This window comes from Symphodus melops (genome assembly GCF_947650265.1).
Source record: "Symphodus melops genome assembly, chromosome: 8".
Taxonomy (NCBI): domain Eukaryota; kingdom Metazoa; phylum Chordata; class Actinopteri; order Labriformes; family Labridae; genus Symphodus; species Symphodus melops.
Window position 1 is genome coordinate 19,503,647 of NC_136698.1, and position 18,722 is coordinate 19,522,368.

An 18,722-nucleotide genomic window follows, 5' to 3' on the forward strand; every position below is an offset into this window, starting at 1 on the left:
CACAGTCTCAACATTCAGGTAAATGTTTCAATTTCAAACGCCCAAGTTTACATTAAATCGTCACATTAAAATCAATATGTTGCTTATGTCTGGAGTTCTTTTCATTGTGTTAACATCGTATAGTACTATATGGGGTGTTTTATTTCATTCACACACACCTTATTTCAGTTTTCTTGAACGATAATGTTTTTGTCATGTACCCAGAAGCGTGTCCCTTTGGGGAAAGTTAAGTACTGTTACTCTATCTAAAGCAGGGGTGTCCAAACTTTTTGTAAAGAGGGCCAGATTTGATAAAGTGAAGATGCCCGGGGCCCAGTAGTTCCTTCTGATGTTTTTTGTAACAACAAAAGTCACATGCAAATGTGCACTATTATACAACAATTTTCATCGTCACAATTCTCTTTATTTTTTAAATGGCAGTGTAACCAAATATAAGCCACTCAGGCAGACGTGAACAACTCTAAAAACACAATTCTGCCTTTAATTCATATCTGGAGAGTCAGATAACATTGAACATTGAACTGTATGGAATACCTTAATTTTCCTTGAGTTTGGTAAATATCTTTGCTTCATGAACATTTTAAACAGGAGTTATATGTGATGCAAAGTTGTCTGTTATCATTAAAGTTTAAAACAAGTTATTTTTGCTCGTCTTTTACAAGATCTTTCAGAGAGTACACATCTACAGGTACACAACATCAACAGTTATAACCAAATCTTATTCAAGATGTTTAATAAAATAAAAAAAGTGCCATAAGTCCAAGTACATAATTATGCTTTTGGCTTTTCACTGTTAATAGTGACAGATTCAAAACATTCAATTTCAGATTGATCAAGAAATAACTTGCTGTCACTAATGACAAGGGTGATACTGAGATCTGGATTTCAGTAAAGAAGCCAGGTCTGGTTTGAGGGAAGTCGTTGAAATGTGTAAAATGTCACGCAAGTGGGGGTCACTTAGTCTTGACCTCAGTCGGTTCTTGTTTAAGTTCATGACAGAGAATGTCTGCTCACACAGATATGTGGAGCCGAATAAGCTCAGCATTTTCTTAGCAAATGTTTGCATTTCTGGAAACCTGCCTTTATCCAGCTGCCTGTAAAAGTCAACAAGAGTAAGCTGCTGGTGTTTAACTGCGCTGCTCATCATCACACTGCAGCTCAATGAGCTCCAGCTGCAGCTGTGGAGGAGCATCGTCAGGGTCCACGACGGAAGAGAGAAGAGAAAAGCAAGCATGTCCTTTTCAATAACAGCAAAATCCCGAAAGCGTTTGTTAAATTCCATAGAAAGAGATGCGATAGCTGTTGCATAACTCATCATTTGCGCACCGATGTTGTCCTGTGGAAAACTGTCGATGACCTCTTTCAAAGCTGGGAAGTGCGTAGTGCAGGGCTCTGTTTGGACAATTGTCTTTGGAAAAGTTGCAGCTTGGTTCTAAAGGCCTTTATGTGAGCGTACAGCTGGCTCATCACTGCATCTTGTCCTTACAGATTAACATTCAGCGCATTCAGATGCTTCGTTATGTCAACCAAAAAAGCGAAATCTGCCAGCCATACAGGATCGGACAGTTCTCCCATCGGTTGCCTCTTTTCGCATAAAAAACGTCCAATTTCCTCTCTGAGAGAGAAAAATCGCTGCATTGGGGACCCCCGACATAGCCACCTCACATCGTTGTGATATATATTACGTTTCCATATTCAGCCTGAATGTCAAGCAAGAACTGCTGAAACTGTCGGTGGTATAGAGCTTTAGAGCGAATAGAATTGATTGCCTTTACCACTGGTTTCTGAAGGATAAAAGTTGCTATTTAAAACTTTTCCTATGTTGTTAATAGAAATCTGACTCCTCTAAATAATTACCTCAAATCTCTGCGCATTCTTTTGATGGGATGAGAGGAATGACTGGAGGCGTCTCTATCAGGTTAACAGAGTTTATTAACCTGATGAATCAAGTTACAGAGTCTCTGGGTTCAACACTACGTGTCCCTGACGACAGACAGATACCTGGTCGCGAAGTCTGAGCCCCGACTATCTTTCCCTGAACCCTTTTATATTTTATTAGACAGAGAATATCTAATCAAATTATGCATTTGAGAATGTGCGGTTTCCTTCCTCCGATTGGGCAGCTTTCCAAATTATGCGCCTCCTGATGTTTGGTTCCGCTTCTCTCATTGGTGCATCATACTCCTGAATCCTTTGTCCAATCTGTAGGGGAAGACACTTCCTACCTGTTTCTTATCACAACCTGACAACTCGTCAACTAACTAATTCTTTTTAGAGAAGACAATTTAGGTCATTAAGAATCAAGGCTCACTCAACCTATATAAAAGTGGGTGAGTAATTAACTGTTCAGGGCTTTAAACTAAACCTATGTTTGATTTGGTGAGTGATTCAGTTTAAAGGGCCACATCAAAACACATGTTGGAATGTGCACTCACTTGTGCGAGCACTCTTCACAGAATACCTTTAACCTCTGAACTAAAATCTCAAACAATTAGATTAAAACACATATAATAACTGATATAATATAAATGTGAGCAACAATCATTCATACAATGGATATCTAATCATTCCTTTGTATTTGGTGATCAAACCTTTATTCAACAATACACTATTGCAATAAACAGAGTATAAGCAGAAAAAGGCCTAATATTCTATAATTTCATAACATGATCAAATTTCAAATAATTAAAATAATAAAATCAAACAGTTTGGCGCAGAGAGCCTGCTGGTGAATTATACAGTGAAGTTTAATAGCGTTACCTCCTTCTTCGCTGACTTTATTGCAGATCAGTGTGGACAATCCACTTCGCTCACCAGCCATGGCAGGCGCACCATTGGTAATGATCTCAGAAACTTTACTCCATGGTAGTTTCAGATCATCAACAGCTTCACAAACAGAAACGAAAAAATCTGTTCCTCAGCAGCTCCTCTGTTACGTTCATGTTGTCATCAACTCCTTTCAAAAAAATCAAGAGCTGTGCAGTGTCAGATACATCGGGGCTTTCATCACAGGCTAATGAGAAATAATCAAAAGCCACTCCCCTGTCCCCCATTTGTCTCTGAATATCTGATGTCCTCGACTCTCCGTGCCACGGTGTTACGTGCCAGGCAAACGTTCTCCACCATTTTCAGGACACAGTCTTTGATAAATGTACCTTCCGTGAAAGGTTTGCCATGTTTAGCTATTAACATGGCCACTATGTAGCTTGCTTTGGTGGTACTTTCCTTTGACTCACAGGCCCGCATGAAAAATCGCTGTGGTGATGCCAGAGCAGCTTGCGGTTGTTTCACTTTTTCAGCGTGGTCACTCCCTGTTAGCTTGTCGTATGTGTTAGCATGTTTAGTTTGGTAGTGTCTCTTTATGTTAAAATCTTTAAACAAGGCAACAGTCTCTTGACAAATAAGACAAACACAATTGCCTCGATCTTCAGTGAAGAAGTACTGTAATTCCCACCTTTCCTAAAAGCGGCGCCCCTCAATATCAACTTTCCTCTTTTTCTTTGCAGTTGCCATGGCAGTAATGACCGGAGAAGGGTTTGCCGCAAGGATGCAGAGCCAGATAGCATTAATTAGTGGTGCTGCCACCATGTGGTGAAAGGAGAAATTCCATTTTAAAGTTTTGTGATTTATTTGTTCTGTTAGATAGTGCTAGCAGGCCATAAATAATATATTATAAGACCGAAGTTGCGGGCCGTATGAAATCTTACCGCGGGCCGTGATTGGCCCCTGGGCCAGACTTTGGACATGCCTGATGTAAAGGCAACTCATTGACAACACATTGTCGGCATAATCAGAGGTGATTAATTTTTTCTAGCACATGTATTTACACAACACAGTCATCAGTTGGAGCAGCTGTCTCACCACTTTACAGTCCCTTGAAAGGCATTTATGTTAATACTTTTGTATTGTGAACTCCAAATGATATTCCAGATGACCTGTGACCATACATGTATGGTAACCAGCATTGATGCCAAGTGGCCTGGCTCAGTCCATGACTCCCGCATCTTCAGGGAGTCTACATTGTGCCACAGGGTAAGGCAACTATACTTGTATATTATATTTCAATCAGGAGAGACTTAATTAAGAATGAACAATTATTTATTAACAATGAATGTGCAACAATTATAATGAAATGTGCAAAGTCTTTTGGGGGCTAGACTCCGTCATGACGACTTCATGAGCTCTGAGGGGTAATGAGGCCGACGCAGGATAGGATGCCCCCCTGTGGAGTCAAGACACGGGTGGTGGTGAAGAGGAGTGGGCTTCAGCCTGGGCCTGAACTCTGCTGAGCTGGATGGAGGTGACTGGGGTGGCGGAGGGTTGCGGCGTATGCCTGAGCAACAGTATGACTGTGGAGGAGAGAGAGTTTTTAAACTGTTGACAGCAAGCCATTGATTGGTAGAGACAGTTTGTGGCAGAATCTGGTTGGTTAATTCCAGGAAGATACACGCCCATGATCAGCTGCTCGCTGGAGAGGAGGTGTGGTTTTAAGAATGAATGAAGAGGTGAATGAATGAAAGAATAACACCAGTCTTCCTGTCTGAACTTACGCTGAGCTCCATTTCAATCAGGAGAGACTTCACACGTCGTGTGGCACGCATGTTGGGCTCGCTGGCCGCAGACAAGTAGCCCGGCACGACTATACTGTACCTGACCTATAGCCCTCTGGCCCGGCGTGTTTTGGGTCTGCAAGACCCAACACATGGCCAGCATGACTGCTAATCTGCCCTGTAATCATGTGACCTGCATGTAGGGTTCAGCGACCGCTGACATGTGACCCGGCAAACGAGAACTGACCAGCAGCCTGAAAGACTGCTAGTCTTTAGTCATGTGGCCTGCACATCGGGTTTGGCGACCACTCAGTTGTGGCCCGGCAAGACTCTAAAGCCTACCCTGTAGTCATCTGGCCTGGCGTATCCGGGGTCTGCCAAAACCTGATACATGGCCAGCATGATTACTAAGCTGCCCTGTGGTCATGTGGCCCGGCATGATGAGTTCGGGACCTCGGACATGTGGCCATTATGACTTCTAATGGTCTGACATAATAGCCATCGGCCCAGCGTGAATGGATCTTTTAGACCCGACACGTGACCAGCATGACTGTGAAAAGAAGGACAGAAAACGCTGCAAAGGTGACGCCCGTGATTTAACAGGAAAAATAGGGTTTGTCATTAATAGAGTAGTAACAGTAATTAATAGAGACCAGAAATTCACCACCACCAGTTGTACGTTTTCTTAACAGTATTTAAGGTTTTAAAGATCTTCGCAAGAACCGAGTTGATGTCTGGGCGAATGTAGGAATTGAAGGCTGAAGAAGACCATCGCCCGAGTTGCTGAAGCGAGGCTGACATCAAGCCTTGATTGGCCGCAGTTGTAGCTGCACCTATTCTAAATTAATGCCCTGAATAATGCTGCGCTGGCAAATTACACCTGAGGAGAACTTGCTTAAGGTGGAGTGTAAACCAAGATTTCGATAGGGGAAAATTACCTGGTGTAAGGAAAAGAGGAGAAGAGGAGCTACTCTGAGGCCTTGTTAAGATGTAATTAATCATGGCTTTAAAAGGACAAAATTGGGTGTCAGTGCGAGCTATGATGATAGCGCAAGCACCTCTGCATTTAGTTGTTTCAAGATTTAGGATATAATGACTAGCTTGAAAAGTCAAATCAGAAAAAGTAATGTGGAGGCTGGGGACGAAAGAACGAGATGGTGTAGTAAATTCGCCTATTCTGAGGAAACCGTAAAAAGCTAAGAGAATCACCGACTCCAGAAGGGCGTCGACCTGGGGTGAAAAACACCCGTTTCTTAAAACTGACAGCATTCTATGAAGTATAGGAAGAGTAATGGGTCGTCGTTGATCCGGAACCTGAGAAAAAGCTTTGGAAATGCCTTTAAGTAATGTTGTAATAGCAGGATTGGAAAAGAAAGAGGGGTCTTTACATCTTACATTAAATTGAATTCCTGCTATGAGACCTCTGATGTATTGAGGTTTGAAATGTCTGTCTGAAATCTGTACAATAACAAATAAAAGCACACATGGTTTTAACTGACAGGAAAAATAGGAATGAACATAGAAACACAAAACAGAGAAAATATATTCCAAGCGAAATCACAAGTTTTCAGTGTGGACGGAGCTAAACCTTTCCTCATATAGTTCCTAGCTGAATCTAAAAGTTGCTGCATGCCAAACTGATTTCGAGGAGTGATAGCTGGTGAAAGGGAGGCACCCGAATGGGTATACGGTTGGCTTCTGGGCAGAGGGTCCGGAATTTCTGAAATTTAAAACGGGAGAGAGCGTCAGCTAGTTTATTGAAATGTCCGGGTATGTGTCGAGCTGTGATGATGAAATTGTGTTTATTGATGACCAGGTAATGCTCTTCATGAAAGGCATGATGTCAGTTGCCGAGGAGCGCCCTCTGTTAATGATGCTTACGACAGCTTGATTATCGCATGACACCGTTTCCGTTTCCAGTGATGGCCCCATACGTGACAAGCGACTGCGATGGGGTAAATTTCATACAGCGCAGATGACGATTTTAAACCGGAAAGCGAGTGGGGCCAGATCCCAGTGAACCACTGTCCTTGACAGAACCTCCCAAAACCTACGGATGGAGCTGCATCCGTGAAAAACGACAAAGAATCGGAAGAGAGTACCATGTCATCATAGAAGAAAGTGATGCCATTCCAATTATCTAACAGGTGACCAGAAACTCAGGTCGGAGCGGCACCCTTCATCTAGGGAAATTGAATCATGCAGATTAGATAGTGAGGAGACCATGTCCAATAAACGCGAGATGAAAGAGCGACCCTGAGGAATGACACGCATGGCATAATTGAGATGCCCGAGGAGGGAGAGCAGTTGCCTTTTGGTAATGGTTTTTCCCGTGCAGTATGATTTTGAGATTTCTCGGATCCGCTGCAATTTCGTGAGAGGAAGGGACACTTTCATGCTGACTGTGTCTAGGTTGATGCCGAGAAATTCTAAACGTGTTGGGCCCTAAAGTTTTCTCCTCCGCGAGAGAAACAGAGAGACTGAAAACAATTTTTTAGTTTGTTTAATGAGGACCCTGATCTGTTGTGGGGAGGGTCCACCACAAGGAAATCGTCGAGCAAGTGAAGAATGGAGGGGATCCTGATTTTGTTCAACAGGATCCAGCATAGTGCTTCGGATATCTGATTAAAAATGCTCTGACTACTCCTGCACCCGAAAGTCAGGCGCACTCCGAAATAATAATTATTTTTCCACCTGATGCTGAAGAGAGGCCACTGACTTGGATGGATGGGCACGATTTTAAATGCGTCTGTGATGTCTGCTTTGGAGAGCCAAGAACCTTGCCCGGACATTTTTATTCGTTTTATTATGTTATCCACTGAAGCGTAATGGAGAGAGAAAGGCTCTGGGAGTATGAGACCATTAACGCTGGCAAAAGGGCCGGAACGAGGTGTGGACAAATCAAAGATGAGTCTTTTCTTCCCGAAGTATTTTCTCGTGGCTACGCCTATCGGGCAGGTGCGAAACACGGGAAAAGGAGAGGATTTATAAGGACCGATGACATATCCTTTTTCGACTTCTTTTCCTATTAGCTGTGAAACTATCTCAGGCTCGTTTGTCGCTGATTGAAGATTTGTTGCAATGAAAGTTACAGTAGGCAGTTTTAATAGTCCAATTTGAAAACCTTGAGAGAGCCCTAAAAGTACATGATCAACAAAGACAGAATCGGGATGAGATGAAAGTTCTGCTGCTAGTTGGTGTTTATTGGTGTTGAGGGATGTTTGCTCAGAATTTCTTTGAACTGTGTGTGTTCATATACCGCTGATTCGTCCGAGCTGAAACGATTGGATGGATGGATGGATGGATGGATGGATGGATGGATGGATGGATGGATGGATGGATGGATGGATGGATGGATGGATAGATAGATAGATAGATAGATAGATAGATAGATAGATAGATAGATAGATAGATAGATAGATAGATAGATAGAGTGTAATACAGTGGTGTTTGAGGTAGTGCCAGAGGTGTGAGTACAGTCATTAAACAGTCAATGCAGGGATGCAGACTGGGCCATTGAAATGCTCAGCAACATAAAGGAGCAGTGATTAGCATTAAGTATCCAAAACAATAAGGGGAAACCAGGAGTGATTAGGATGATTGCCATTAAAGTACAGAGCCGGCCCTCCTCACCAGTCTGTCCAGGCGTGCTGCGTCCCTCTTCTTGCAGCTTCCTCCCCAGCACACCACTGCGTAGAAGAGGACGCTGGACACCACAGACTGGTAGAACATCTGCAGCAGCTTTTTGCAGATGTTGAAGGACCCCAGCCTTCTCAGGAAGTGCAGACGACTCTGTCCCTTACTGCAGGTAGTGTCCATGTTAGGCGACCAGTCCAGCTTGTCGTCCAGTTGCAGCCCCAGATACCCGTAGGTCCTGACCACCTCCACGTCGACCACAGTGAACAGGACAGGGGAGAGCACAGTCCCCTGTGGTGCTCCGGTGCTGCTGACCACAGTGTCAGATGTGCAGTCCTTCAGTCTGACGTACTGTGGTCTCTCTGTGAGGTAGTCAGTGATCCAACTCACCAGGTGCGAGTCCACCCTCATCTCGGTCAGCTTGTCTCTCAGTAGGAGGGGATGGATGGTGTCAAAGGCGCTTGAGAAATCAAAGAACATGATTCTCATCACGCTGCTCCCTTTGTCCAGATGAGAGTGAGCCCTGTGTAGAAGATAGAGGATGGCATCGTCAATCAATCTCAATCAATCTTTATTTGTATAGCGTCAATTCATAACAGGCGTTATCTTGAGACACTTTACAAAAGCAGGTAAAGGACCTTACTGTTTGTCTGTTAACATTAACGAAAGAGCAGGTAACAAGACCATGCTCATCATTATGTTTACAAAAAGCAGGTAAAGGACCTTACTTATGGCTATATTACAAGAGCCCAGCTTAATCCGTCATAGCGTGGCAAGAAAAAACTTGGGCAGGCCATCCTCACCAACAGTCCCAAGGAACCTAAGAGAGCTCAGGAGCTCCCAGAAATAAGGAGAGGTTATTATATAAAGATAGTGACAAGCAGTAATAAGATATGAAAGCTGGGAGAGAAAGAGGGAGAGAGAGATAAGAGATCCTGGTGCCAGTTCCCCCGGTAGTCTAGGCCTATAGCAGCATAACTATGAGCTGGTCCTAAGCCAGCCCTAACTATAAGATTTATCAAAAAGAAAAGTTTTAAGTCTATTCTTAAAAGTACCTAGTGTGTCTGCCTCCCGGACCCCAACTGGTAGACGATTCCAAAGGAGCGGTGCCTGATAACTAAAGTCTCTACCTCCCATAGTACTTTTAGAGACTATAGGCACCACGAGCAGGCCTGCATTCTGGGAACGTAATGTTCTTGTCGGATGGTGCCTGACCGTTTAGAGCTTTGTAGGTGAGCAGAAGGATTTTAAATTCTATTCTAGATTTTATAGGGAGCCAATGGAGAGAAGCCAATACAAGAGTAATGTGGTCCCTTTTCCTAGTTCTAGTCAGAACACGAGCTGCAGCGTTTTGGACGAGTTGAAGGGTCTTTACAGATTTACCATAGCACCCTGCTAAAATAGAATTACAGTAATCCAACCTGGAGGTAACAAATGCATGAACTAATTTTTCAGCATCATTTTGTGACAGGATCTGCCTGATCTTAGAGATATTACGAAGGTGAAAATAGGCTGTCCTTGAAATTTGTTTTATGTATGAATCAAAGGACATATCCTGATCAAATAGAACTCCTAGGTTCCTAACAGTGGTACTAGAGGCTACGCTAATACTATTAAGGGCCGTCATATCGGCAGAGAAAGTCTCTCTAAGGTTCTTAGGTCCAATCACTATAACTTCAGTCTTGTCTGAGTTGAGCAGTAAGAAGTTTCTGGTCATCCAGGTCCTGATGTCCTTGAGGCAGGCTTCTAGTTTACGTAGCTGGTTGGTGTCTTCTGACTTCATTGATATGTAGAGCTGAGTATCGTCTGCATAGCAATGAAAGTTTATGGAGTGTTTTCTCATAATACTACCTAGAGGAAGCATATATAATGTAAATAGAATCGGACCAAGCACTGATCCTTGAGGCACTCCATGGCTAACTTTGGTGTACATAGAGGACTCATCATGAACATGCACAAACTGAGATCTGTCTGATAAATAGGATCTAAACCAACTTAAAGCAGTCCCTGTAACTCCAAGCAATTGTTCTAGTCTCTGTAACAGAATCTGATGGTCAATTGTGTCAAAAGCAGCACTAAGATCTAACAGGACAAGCACAGATAGAAGTCCCCTGTCTGAGGCTAACAGAAGATCATTTGTTACTCTAACTAGTGCAGTCTCAGTGCTATGGTAAGCTCTAAATCCCGACTGGAACTCCTCAAACAAGCTGTTGTTGTGGAGAAAATCACACAACTGATTAGCTACCACTTTCTCTAAGATGGAGATAAAAGGAAGGTTAGATATAGGTCTATAGTTAGCAAGAGTTCCTGAATCAAGAGTAGGCTTTTTAAGGCTTTTAAATGACTGTGGTACATAACCTGCCGCTAAAGATATATTGATCATATCTAGTATGGAGCTGCTAACTAGGGGAAAGACTTCCTTAAACAGCTTGGTTGGGATTGGATCTAAAAGACAGGTTGACGGTTTAGACGCAGAAATAATCAAATTTAGTTCTGAGAGGTTAATTGGAAAAAAACAGTTGAGGTTAGTATCAGAATTTGGAACCGTTTCTGCTGTATCCAAAATATAGGAGGAATCTGCACTAAGTAAAGGTAGTAGGTTGCTAATTTTGTCTCTAATGTTTAGAATTTTATCATTAAAAAAGCTCATGAAATCATTACTGCTAAGGGCTAAAGGAATAGATGGCTCAAATGAACTATGACTCTCTGTCAGCCTGGCTACAGTGCTGAAGAGGTATCTAGGGTTGTTTTTATTTTCTTCAATAAGAGACGAGTAATAGGCAGTGCGGGCCTGCCGTAGAGCTTTCATATATCTATCATGACTATCTTGCCAAATTAAACGAGATTCTATTGTTTTGGTGGAGCGCCAAATTCTTTCAAATTTACGTGACGTTAGTTTTAGAGTACGAGTTTCTAAGTTGTACCATGGAGCTGATCTCTGTCGTTTGATTGCCTTCTGTTTTAGGGGGGCGATTGAATCCAGAGTAACTCTAAGTGAATCCACCGCACTATCTACAAACTGATCTAGCTGAGAGGGACTAAAGTGATTATAGGAGTTTTCAACTGGGTTAGAGGATGGTACTGAAACAAAGACAGCTGAAATAGCTTCCTTAAATTTAGCTACAACATTATCATTTAAATTTCTAGAGAGCACTTTTTTATTAAGAGGAGTTAAGGTTGGTAAGAAAAAATCAAAAGTTACTAGGAAATGGTCTGATATCAGAGAATTTTCCAGAAAAACCGACAAATTATTAATTTCAATAATAATAAAATAATAAAACATTTCTTGTCCGGGCCTGCTGCCTTCCTGGGGCGGAGTCTTTTCAGCTCCTTGCTCACCTGGTCTCTGGAGATTGCGTTTGTCCTGGTGAACAGGAGTGAGAGGGAGGGAGGGGGTGTGTAGAGGGGTGCTGGGGGAACAGGCACTGGCTGCAGCGACGGGGCAGTCAAACCTGTTAAAAAACAAGTTGAGCTGGTTTGCTCTCTCAGGGTCTCCGTCTTCTGCGTTTGTGTTTTTCTTCTTGCAGCCTGTGATGGTTTTCATGCCCTCCCAGACCTCCCTCATGTTGTTCTGCTGCAGCTTCTGCTCTTCCTTCCTACCTTCCTTCTGTACTGTACTTTGCCTTTCGGAGTCTGACCTTGAGTTCCCCCTGCACACGCTTCAGCTCTGCCTGGTCTCCCTCCTTGAATGCCCTTTTCTTCCTGTTAAGGATCTCCTTGACATCGCTGGTGATCCAGGGCTTGTTGTTCGAGAAGCAGCGCACAGTTTTAGTGGGAACCACAACGTCCATACAGAAGTTCATGTAGTCAGTTGTGCAGTGTGTGACCCCCTCAATGTCCTCACCATGAGTCTCTTGCAGGGCACTCCAGTCGGTGGTCTCAAAACAGTCTCTGAGAGCCTCCTCTGCCTCAGGAGACCACTTTCTGAAGGTGCGTGTTGTTACCGGTTGTCTCTGGATCTTTGTCTTGTACTGTGGCTTGAGTAGGACCAGGTTGTGATCGGACTTCCCCAGAGGTGGTTGGGGGGTGGCAGTGTAGGCGTCCTTCACATTTGCATACAGGAGGTCTATTGTCCTGTTCTTGCGGGTGGGACAGCTTACAAACTGGTGAAAGTCCGGTAGTGTAGAGTTCAATGTAACGTGGTTAAAGTCCCCTGAGATGGCAATGAAAGCATCAGGGTGCAGTGTTTGTAATCTCGAGATTGTTCGAGTTGATGACGTCACACGCAGTCTCGACGTGCGCTCGCGGAGGAATGTAAACACAAAGAACAATGGCGTGGGAGAACTCCCTGGGCATGTAGTAAGGACCTACCGCCAGCAGCTCGATGTCTTTGCTGCACGTTGCCTCCTTCACAGTAACATGTCCATAGTGGAACCATCTGCTGTTAATAAACAGCACAAGTCCTCCTCCTTTCCGTTTGCCGCTGCGTTTTGTGTCTCTGTCCGCTCTCACTGTAGTGAAGCCCGGTAGATCTACATTAGCGTCCGGGGTGCTTTGAGTCAGCCAGGTTTCTGTGAGGCACATTAAACTGCACTCTTTAAATGTCCGGTTGTTCCTCACAAGAGCAGCCAGCTCGTCTGTCTTGTTGGTTAGACAGTTTACGTTCCCCATAACTATCACCGGAACCGAGGGCTTGTACCTCCATTGCTTAGCCGCTAGCCTAGCCTTTAGCTTCGCGCCAGCTCTACAGCCTCTGTACCGCCGCCTCAGCTCCTCAGGTATCGGGTTGACGATGCCGGCTTGTCCTGCTGTCCGGAGTGAGAGCAACTTCTCCCTTGAATAAGCAAGTTTTCCGCTGCTATTTCCACGAAAATACGAAAAAGTATCCATAGGATACATAAAGTTATACACTGAAAATGTACTTTAAATTTAACATGAAGCACCTCTCGCCCGTGTCTGTCGACATTTAACTGGTTAGTGAACAGAGAGGGAGGTTTGACTGGAGGCGGCTGGAAAGTTAAGGAAGGACAAAGCGAGGCGGAGTGCCCCGAAACCCCGCACGAGTTGCAGGAGAGGACCTGGGTGCCTCCGGCGACCATTACTAGTAGTTCGGTGTCCAGAACAGACCAGTCCAAACAGATGTTGTGCTGCGCGATATACAGAGCGGCTTTACGGGAGAATGATTTATGATAAGGTAGAAGATGTTTCTCCCATAATTGAGATTCAAATCCCCGATTAGCACTAAGTAAGTGTCCCGCTCTTTCCTTCTGTCCTCATACACAGAACAAATTACCTCCCTGAAAACTCCGAAGGCTACTACGAATTGCCCAAAGTTTACGTCTTTTGTGAGCCAGGGATCCGAAGCTTTAAAAAAGTTTGAGACGTTTTCTCCCGTCGCTACGCTTTTCTCGCATTCGAGAGATGGAAGGAGAAAGCTTACTAAGTTTATGTCCTTCCCATCTAATTTTTTTCTTCTCATCTTGGAAGAAATGTAAGCAGTCTGAGGCATGTAAGGCCTACCTAAAGCAGGGACTGGCACGGCCGAGGCAAGTGAATGGATGCTTGGTCCGGTTCTTGAAGAAGTGGATGGCTGTGAAGAATTAACGACAGGGATCAGTGAAAAGGATGGGATTGAGGAATCCCCCACTGGCCTTGTGCCGGTCGGAGCAGCCTGCTCTAATGAGCGCAAACAAGCGTCTATTTGTTTCATTGAGCTGGCTATTGCGTATAAGGCGCCGTCCAAGCTGCTGCTTGTAGAAGCGAGCGCAGCGTCTGACGCAGCCGGCGGGATGGGAGACGAGGGTCCTTCTTTTGGGTTGTTGAGTTTGGGATGGGCCAGACTTCCTAGTTCTTTTCCGTCCGCTCAACTGCGTGGGCTGAGGGCTTACCGGGGCCACTACGTCTTGCTCTAACGCCAGTGAATACTGACCTGGTGGCTTTCTTACGAGTCCTGCCAGCTCTCGGAGCTCGGAGAGTGGCATGCTCGGGTCTGGAATGATGCCCTGCTGCTTAAGATGAGACATGATCTCAGCTGCCTCACCTAGGGAGAGCTGTCTCTGACAGCCAGGCGAGCGCTCCTCCGCCGGCTCTCTGCGGACATGGCAACTAAATCTGAATGAACCTCGTGGGGGAGGTCCAAGGCTTCTGAAAACGGATCTAAATCTGAATCCGACATTGTCAATCCTGACAAGCGAGATAACGATAACGTGAGTAAACCGTTGCGGCGTATACCTGAGCAACAGTATGACTGTGGAGGAGAGAGAGTTTTTAAACTGTTGACAGCAAGCCATTGATTGGTAGAGACAGTTCGTGGCAGAATCTGGTTGGTTTATTCCAGGAAGATACACGCCCATGATCAGCTGCTCGCTGGAGAGGAGGTGTGGTTTTAAGAATGAATGAAGAGGTGAATGAATGAAAGAATAACACCAGTCTTCCTGTCTGAACATACGCTGAGCTCCATTACGTGATCTTTTAAATATTTTTTGCGATACTGATGGCAATATTGAATCTATCCTCAGGATTTTTCTGTGGAGTGCTGCTGGGTGACAGGGGCTATGCCTGTCAGCCATTTCTGATGACCCCCTATCCTGACCCTGATGTTGGACCCCAAACAGCATTCAGTGTGGCCCTTACCAGAACCAGGGTCATGATAGAAATTACATTTGGCATCCTGAAGGCCCGCTTCAGCTGCCTTCGTGGCCTCAGAGTGGCCCCGGGCCGGGCCTGTAAAATCATAGCTGCCTGTGTGGTGCTCCACAATGTTGCCACAGAAAGGAGGGAGAGGAACCCTCCTGTGAACCCTCAACCCCCTGATGTGGTGGATCCCATCACCCTGGACCACCCTTCTGGCAGGGCAGTCAGAGAACAATTTTTTTCATTAGAATAAAGCGGGCCGTTTCATTTAATTTACAACAGTCTTTATTTTGTCATCTTTTGTTTTCACGTTCCTGCCGAAATAGAGAAAGAACATGTTTTAAGTTTGTTTAGCCATGCCTGGTAATAAATTAAGTTGCTGACCTACCTTTTTTTCATACTCTAATTTCTCAACTTCGAGGTTCCCTTTTTTGATCAGTATGGATTTCAGCATGATGTCCAACATTTTGCTTTGGATATCAAGCTCCAGTTTAAGCATAAATGTGTACCTCCAATCCACTGATAGAGCACATAGACAGTCTCATCATCTTGTGCCTGAGAAAACAAGACATGTAAAATGTAGTCCTTTGAATAAATGATAACTATACATACCAGAGTGTATATGAGTGATTGCCTACCTTACCTCTGTATGAGACACTTTAAATGTGAGTGGTGACAGAAACACCAGTGTCTCTCCATCAACTGTAGAAGAATAAATCCATGTTAATTCTTCCTGCAATCATTACTATATTACAGAATTGTGTCTAATTAGCAAAGCACTTTCACATGGACACTAACCCTGTACAAACAGCTCTTGTATGGAGCTGCTGCCACCAGGGTCTGATGAGCCCTGACTATCTTTCCCTGAACCCTTTAATACATTAGACAGAGAATATCTAATCAAATTATGCATTTGAGAATGTGCGGTTTCCTTCCTCCGATTGGGCAGCTTTCCAAATTATGCGCCTCCTGATGTTTGGTTCCGCTTCTCTCATTGGTGCATCATACTCCTGAATCCTTTGTCCAATCTGTAGGGGAAGACACTTCCTACCTGTTTCTTATCATAACCTGACATCTCGTCAACTAACTAATTATTTTTAAGGAGAAGACAATTTAGGTCATTAAGAATCAAGGCTCACTCAACCTATATAAAAGTGGGTGAGTGATTAACTGTTCAGGGCTTTAAACTAAACCTATGTTTGATTTGGTGAGTGATTCAGTTTAAAGGGCCACATCAAAACACATGTTGGAATGTGCACTCTGTGGGAAATTACCTAGACGTTCAGGAGACACCAAATGAACAGAGGTGTCAGAGAGCCACAGGAGGGCCTCCTCTTTCGCAGACAGCACCATACGAATGTAAATGTTATTTCATTATCACAGAGTCACTGTCTCCAGACAGACAGAATACACTAAACTTCAAACAACCATTGTAATGTAAGATCACCATTTGTTTAAGTGTAAGGTCACCTCCCCATATCCCTCGGTATTGTATAAAAGGACTTGAAATGTAAGGGTTAGACAGAAGATGCTCTGGCCTCTCCTCCGTGCTGCACGTATTAAAGGGATCTGATTCAAGCGCCGCCGTGAAGTTCTTCTTTTGAGAATTAGCAACTCTCCACCTCGTAAAAGGAGAATTTTCCACGACAACTCACTTGTGCAAGCACTCTTCACAGAATACCTTTAACCTCTGAACTAAAATCTCAAACAATTAGATTAAAACACATATAATAACTGATATAATATAAATGTGAGCAACAATCATTCATACAATGGATATCTAATCATTCCTTTGTATTTGGTGATCAAACCTTTATTCAACAATACATTATTGCAGTAAACACTTTGATTATAAGCAGAAAAAGGCCTAATATTCTATCACCACTTTGAATAATGTTTTTGTGCTTGTTCTTCACTTGCTCCCAAGTGCGTTTAGAACTGCTGGGGCTGCATCTCAATGAATAAGGATACAATTGTTATTCACGCAAAATCAATGTATTAGATATAATTACAGTCAGCACTGCTCGTGCCTTCATGATGTGGCATTTAGTTTATCAAGTCAAACTTACGCATTTACACAGTCAGTTATGCTTTGCCAACACTCCCTCCTGCATTTCGCAGCTGCGGTAGTATTATTTTTGGCCTGTATTTTATGTTTGAAGTCCTTGTAACGCTGGAGTATCATTGTTTGCTCCTCAGTGTGAAATACGCCTTGCTTTCTCCATCATTGTGATAGGTCATATGCTGCAAACACCACCCCTTTTATGTGCACATGCTCAAAGCTAGATTGGGAAACCTTGAATCGATTTACCGACTTCATAACCAGCTTTGTGTGATACATTATCCTGACTGTGATTGTTAGGCTTCGTTAAGCCAGAAAACCAAAGCATGCCCTGGATATGTTGAACTCGCTTCGTAGTATAGGCCTCAGGTCACCTGTTAGTAAGTCTACAATGCTTTGGTTGGTGGCAGCAAGATAAGCATAGCTAGGACTATCACTGGCACAACTAGGTTGAGTCACCAGAACCACACCATTGTCATCATCACCATTATCATCGCTGTGGCCATCACTGGTGTTGCGGAAAACTATCATGAATATTTACGTGTTAAAATTGATTAACACACCTCGTAAGAAGAAGGGCACCACCTGGCTTACCAGGAACAATTTTATTAATTATGGAAATTAATAAAAAATATTAATTATGAAAAATCCATAAATTTATGGATTTATTATTTTAATCAATCTCATATCTAAGTTATGAGTTAACCAAAACGTTCAACCACTATGAATCAATACGAACACACTTCTGAATTTTATGTGTGATGTTTAATGAGTAAGAATGAACAAAAACATAATACGGAACGATAACAGAAATTGCATCAGATATATGAAGAAAACCAGGAATGACAGATACTATCCTAACTAATTGAGTATGGTACGGTGTTTAACGTCTGTCTAACAAAATTATTGATTAGATTCGGATCAAAAATACCGGACGGCAAAAATGAAAAAAGAAAGAAGTTGAAGCTATATTACGGGCGGATATGAGCCAGGGGAAGATTTAACGATGAACACCTCATGACACGTAGTTCTGAGTTGACAACCAAGCTGTTGAGTATCTTACTGTGGTCGCTGAACCCACGATTCCGCCAAGTGGTGCTGGAGTTTTGGATTTTTGGGACGATCCTTTCCAATTCTTTCAGCCCGGAATTCACCTTAGTGAACAAGTCGGAGTCGAGTTAGCGATTCACTCAGAAATGCGTCGGTGCTTTCAAGTCTTCCCGCTGAGTCCAGATGAATGTCCAAAAAAAAACGTTTGATGATAAACGATCGTCAATCCTTTAATAACTGAATTGGCCGGTTCAGTTAGTTAAAATAACGATTCGTTTCAAGTCACTTTGTTGAGGAGAAAAATCCAAAAATTGCCCAGAAGTGATAAAAAAAAAAAACGTTCAATTTGAAGTTGCGCCGAGCCTCAATAGAATGTCTCTTAAGCGTGTAAATATTGAAGCAAACAAGAATCAAAGTTAGAAAACAACGAAGTCGCTCTGGAGTCAAAGTTTTGCTTTGAAGACAAGTCCAAGAACGGAGTATAGAACAAAGAAAAAAAATTATACGGGGTATAAAAAGTTACAAGCAAAAGAAAAATTTGGGACCAGCCTAGCGATAGAGAGGCGCGCTGGGCTTTTAAAAGAGTGCTGAGGATGACACGCCCATTCCGATGACGCGTGTCTTTAGGCGGAGCTGAAACATGAACTTCTCTAAAGTTCTAAAAACTAAATTAAACGTAAACACTATACCATACCCGAGTAAAAGTAAACAATGGAATAACATATACAGACATTAAAATTGAAAAGGAACATAACATCCAACCATAAATGAATTTATTAACGTAAACGTGATATCCAGTCTAAAGGACTAACATTGATTTAAAAGAACCACTAGATGGCAGTAGCGCTCCA

General features: G+C 43.3%; 1 protein-coding gene across 1 annotated transcript; it reads left to right on the forward strand.

Moving 5' to 3' along the window:
• On the forward strand, positions 1-15,012 carry LOC306828589 (putative nuclease HARBI1; the record flags this gene model as incomplete). The annotated part of the gene is made up of 3 exons (XM_079351112.1): positions 1-18; positions 3,931-4,032; positions 14,635-15,012. Coding segments are annotated over 3 exons (498 nt in total), but the record flags the coding sequence as incomplete, so codon positions are not given.
• Positions 15,013-18,722: the final 3,710 nt, after the last annotated feature.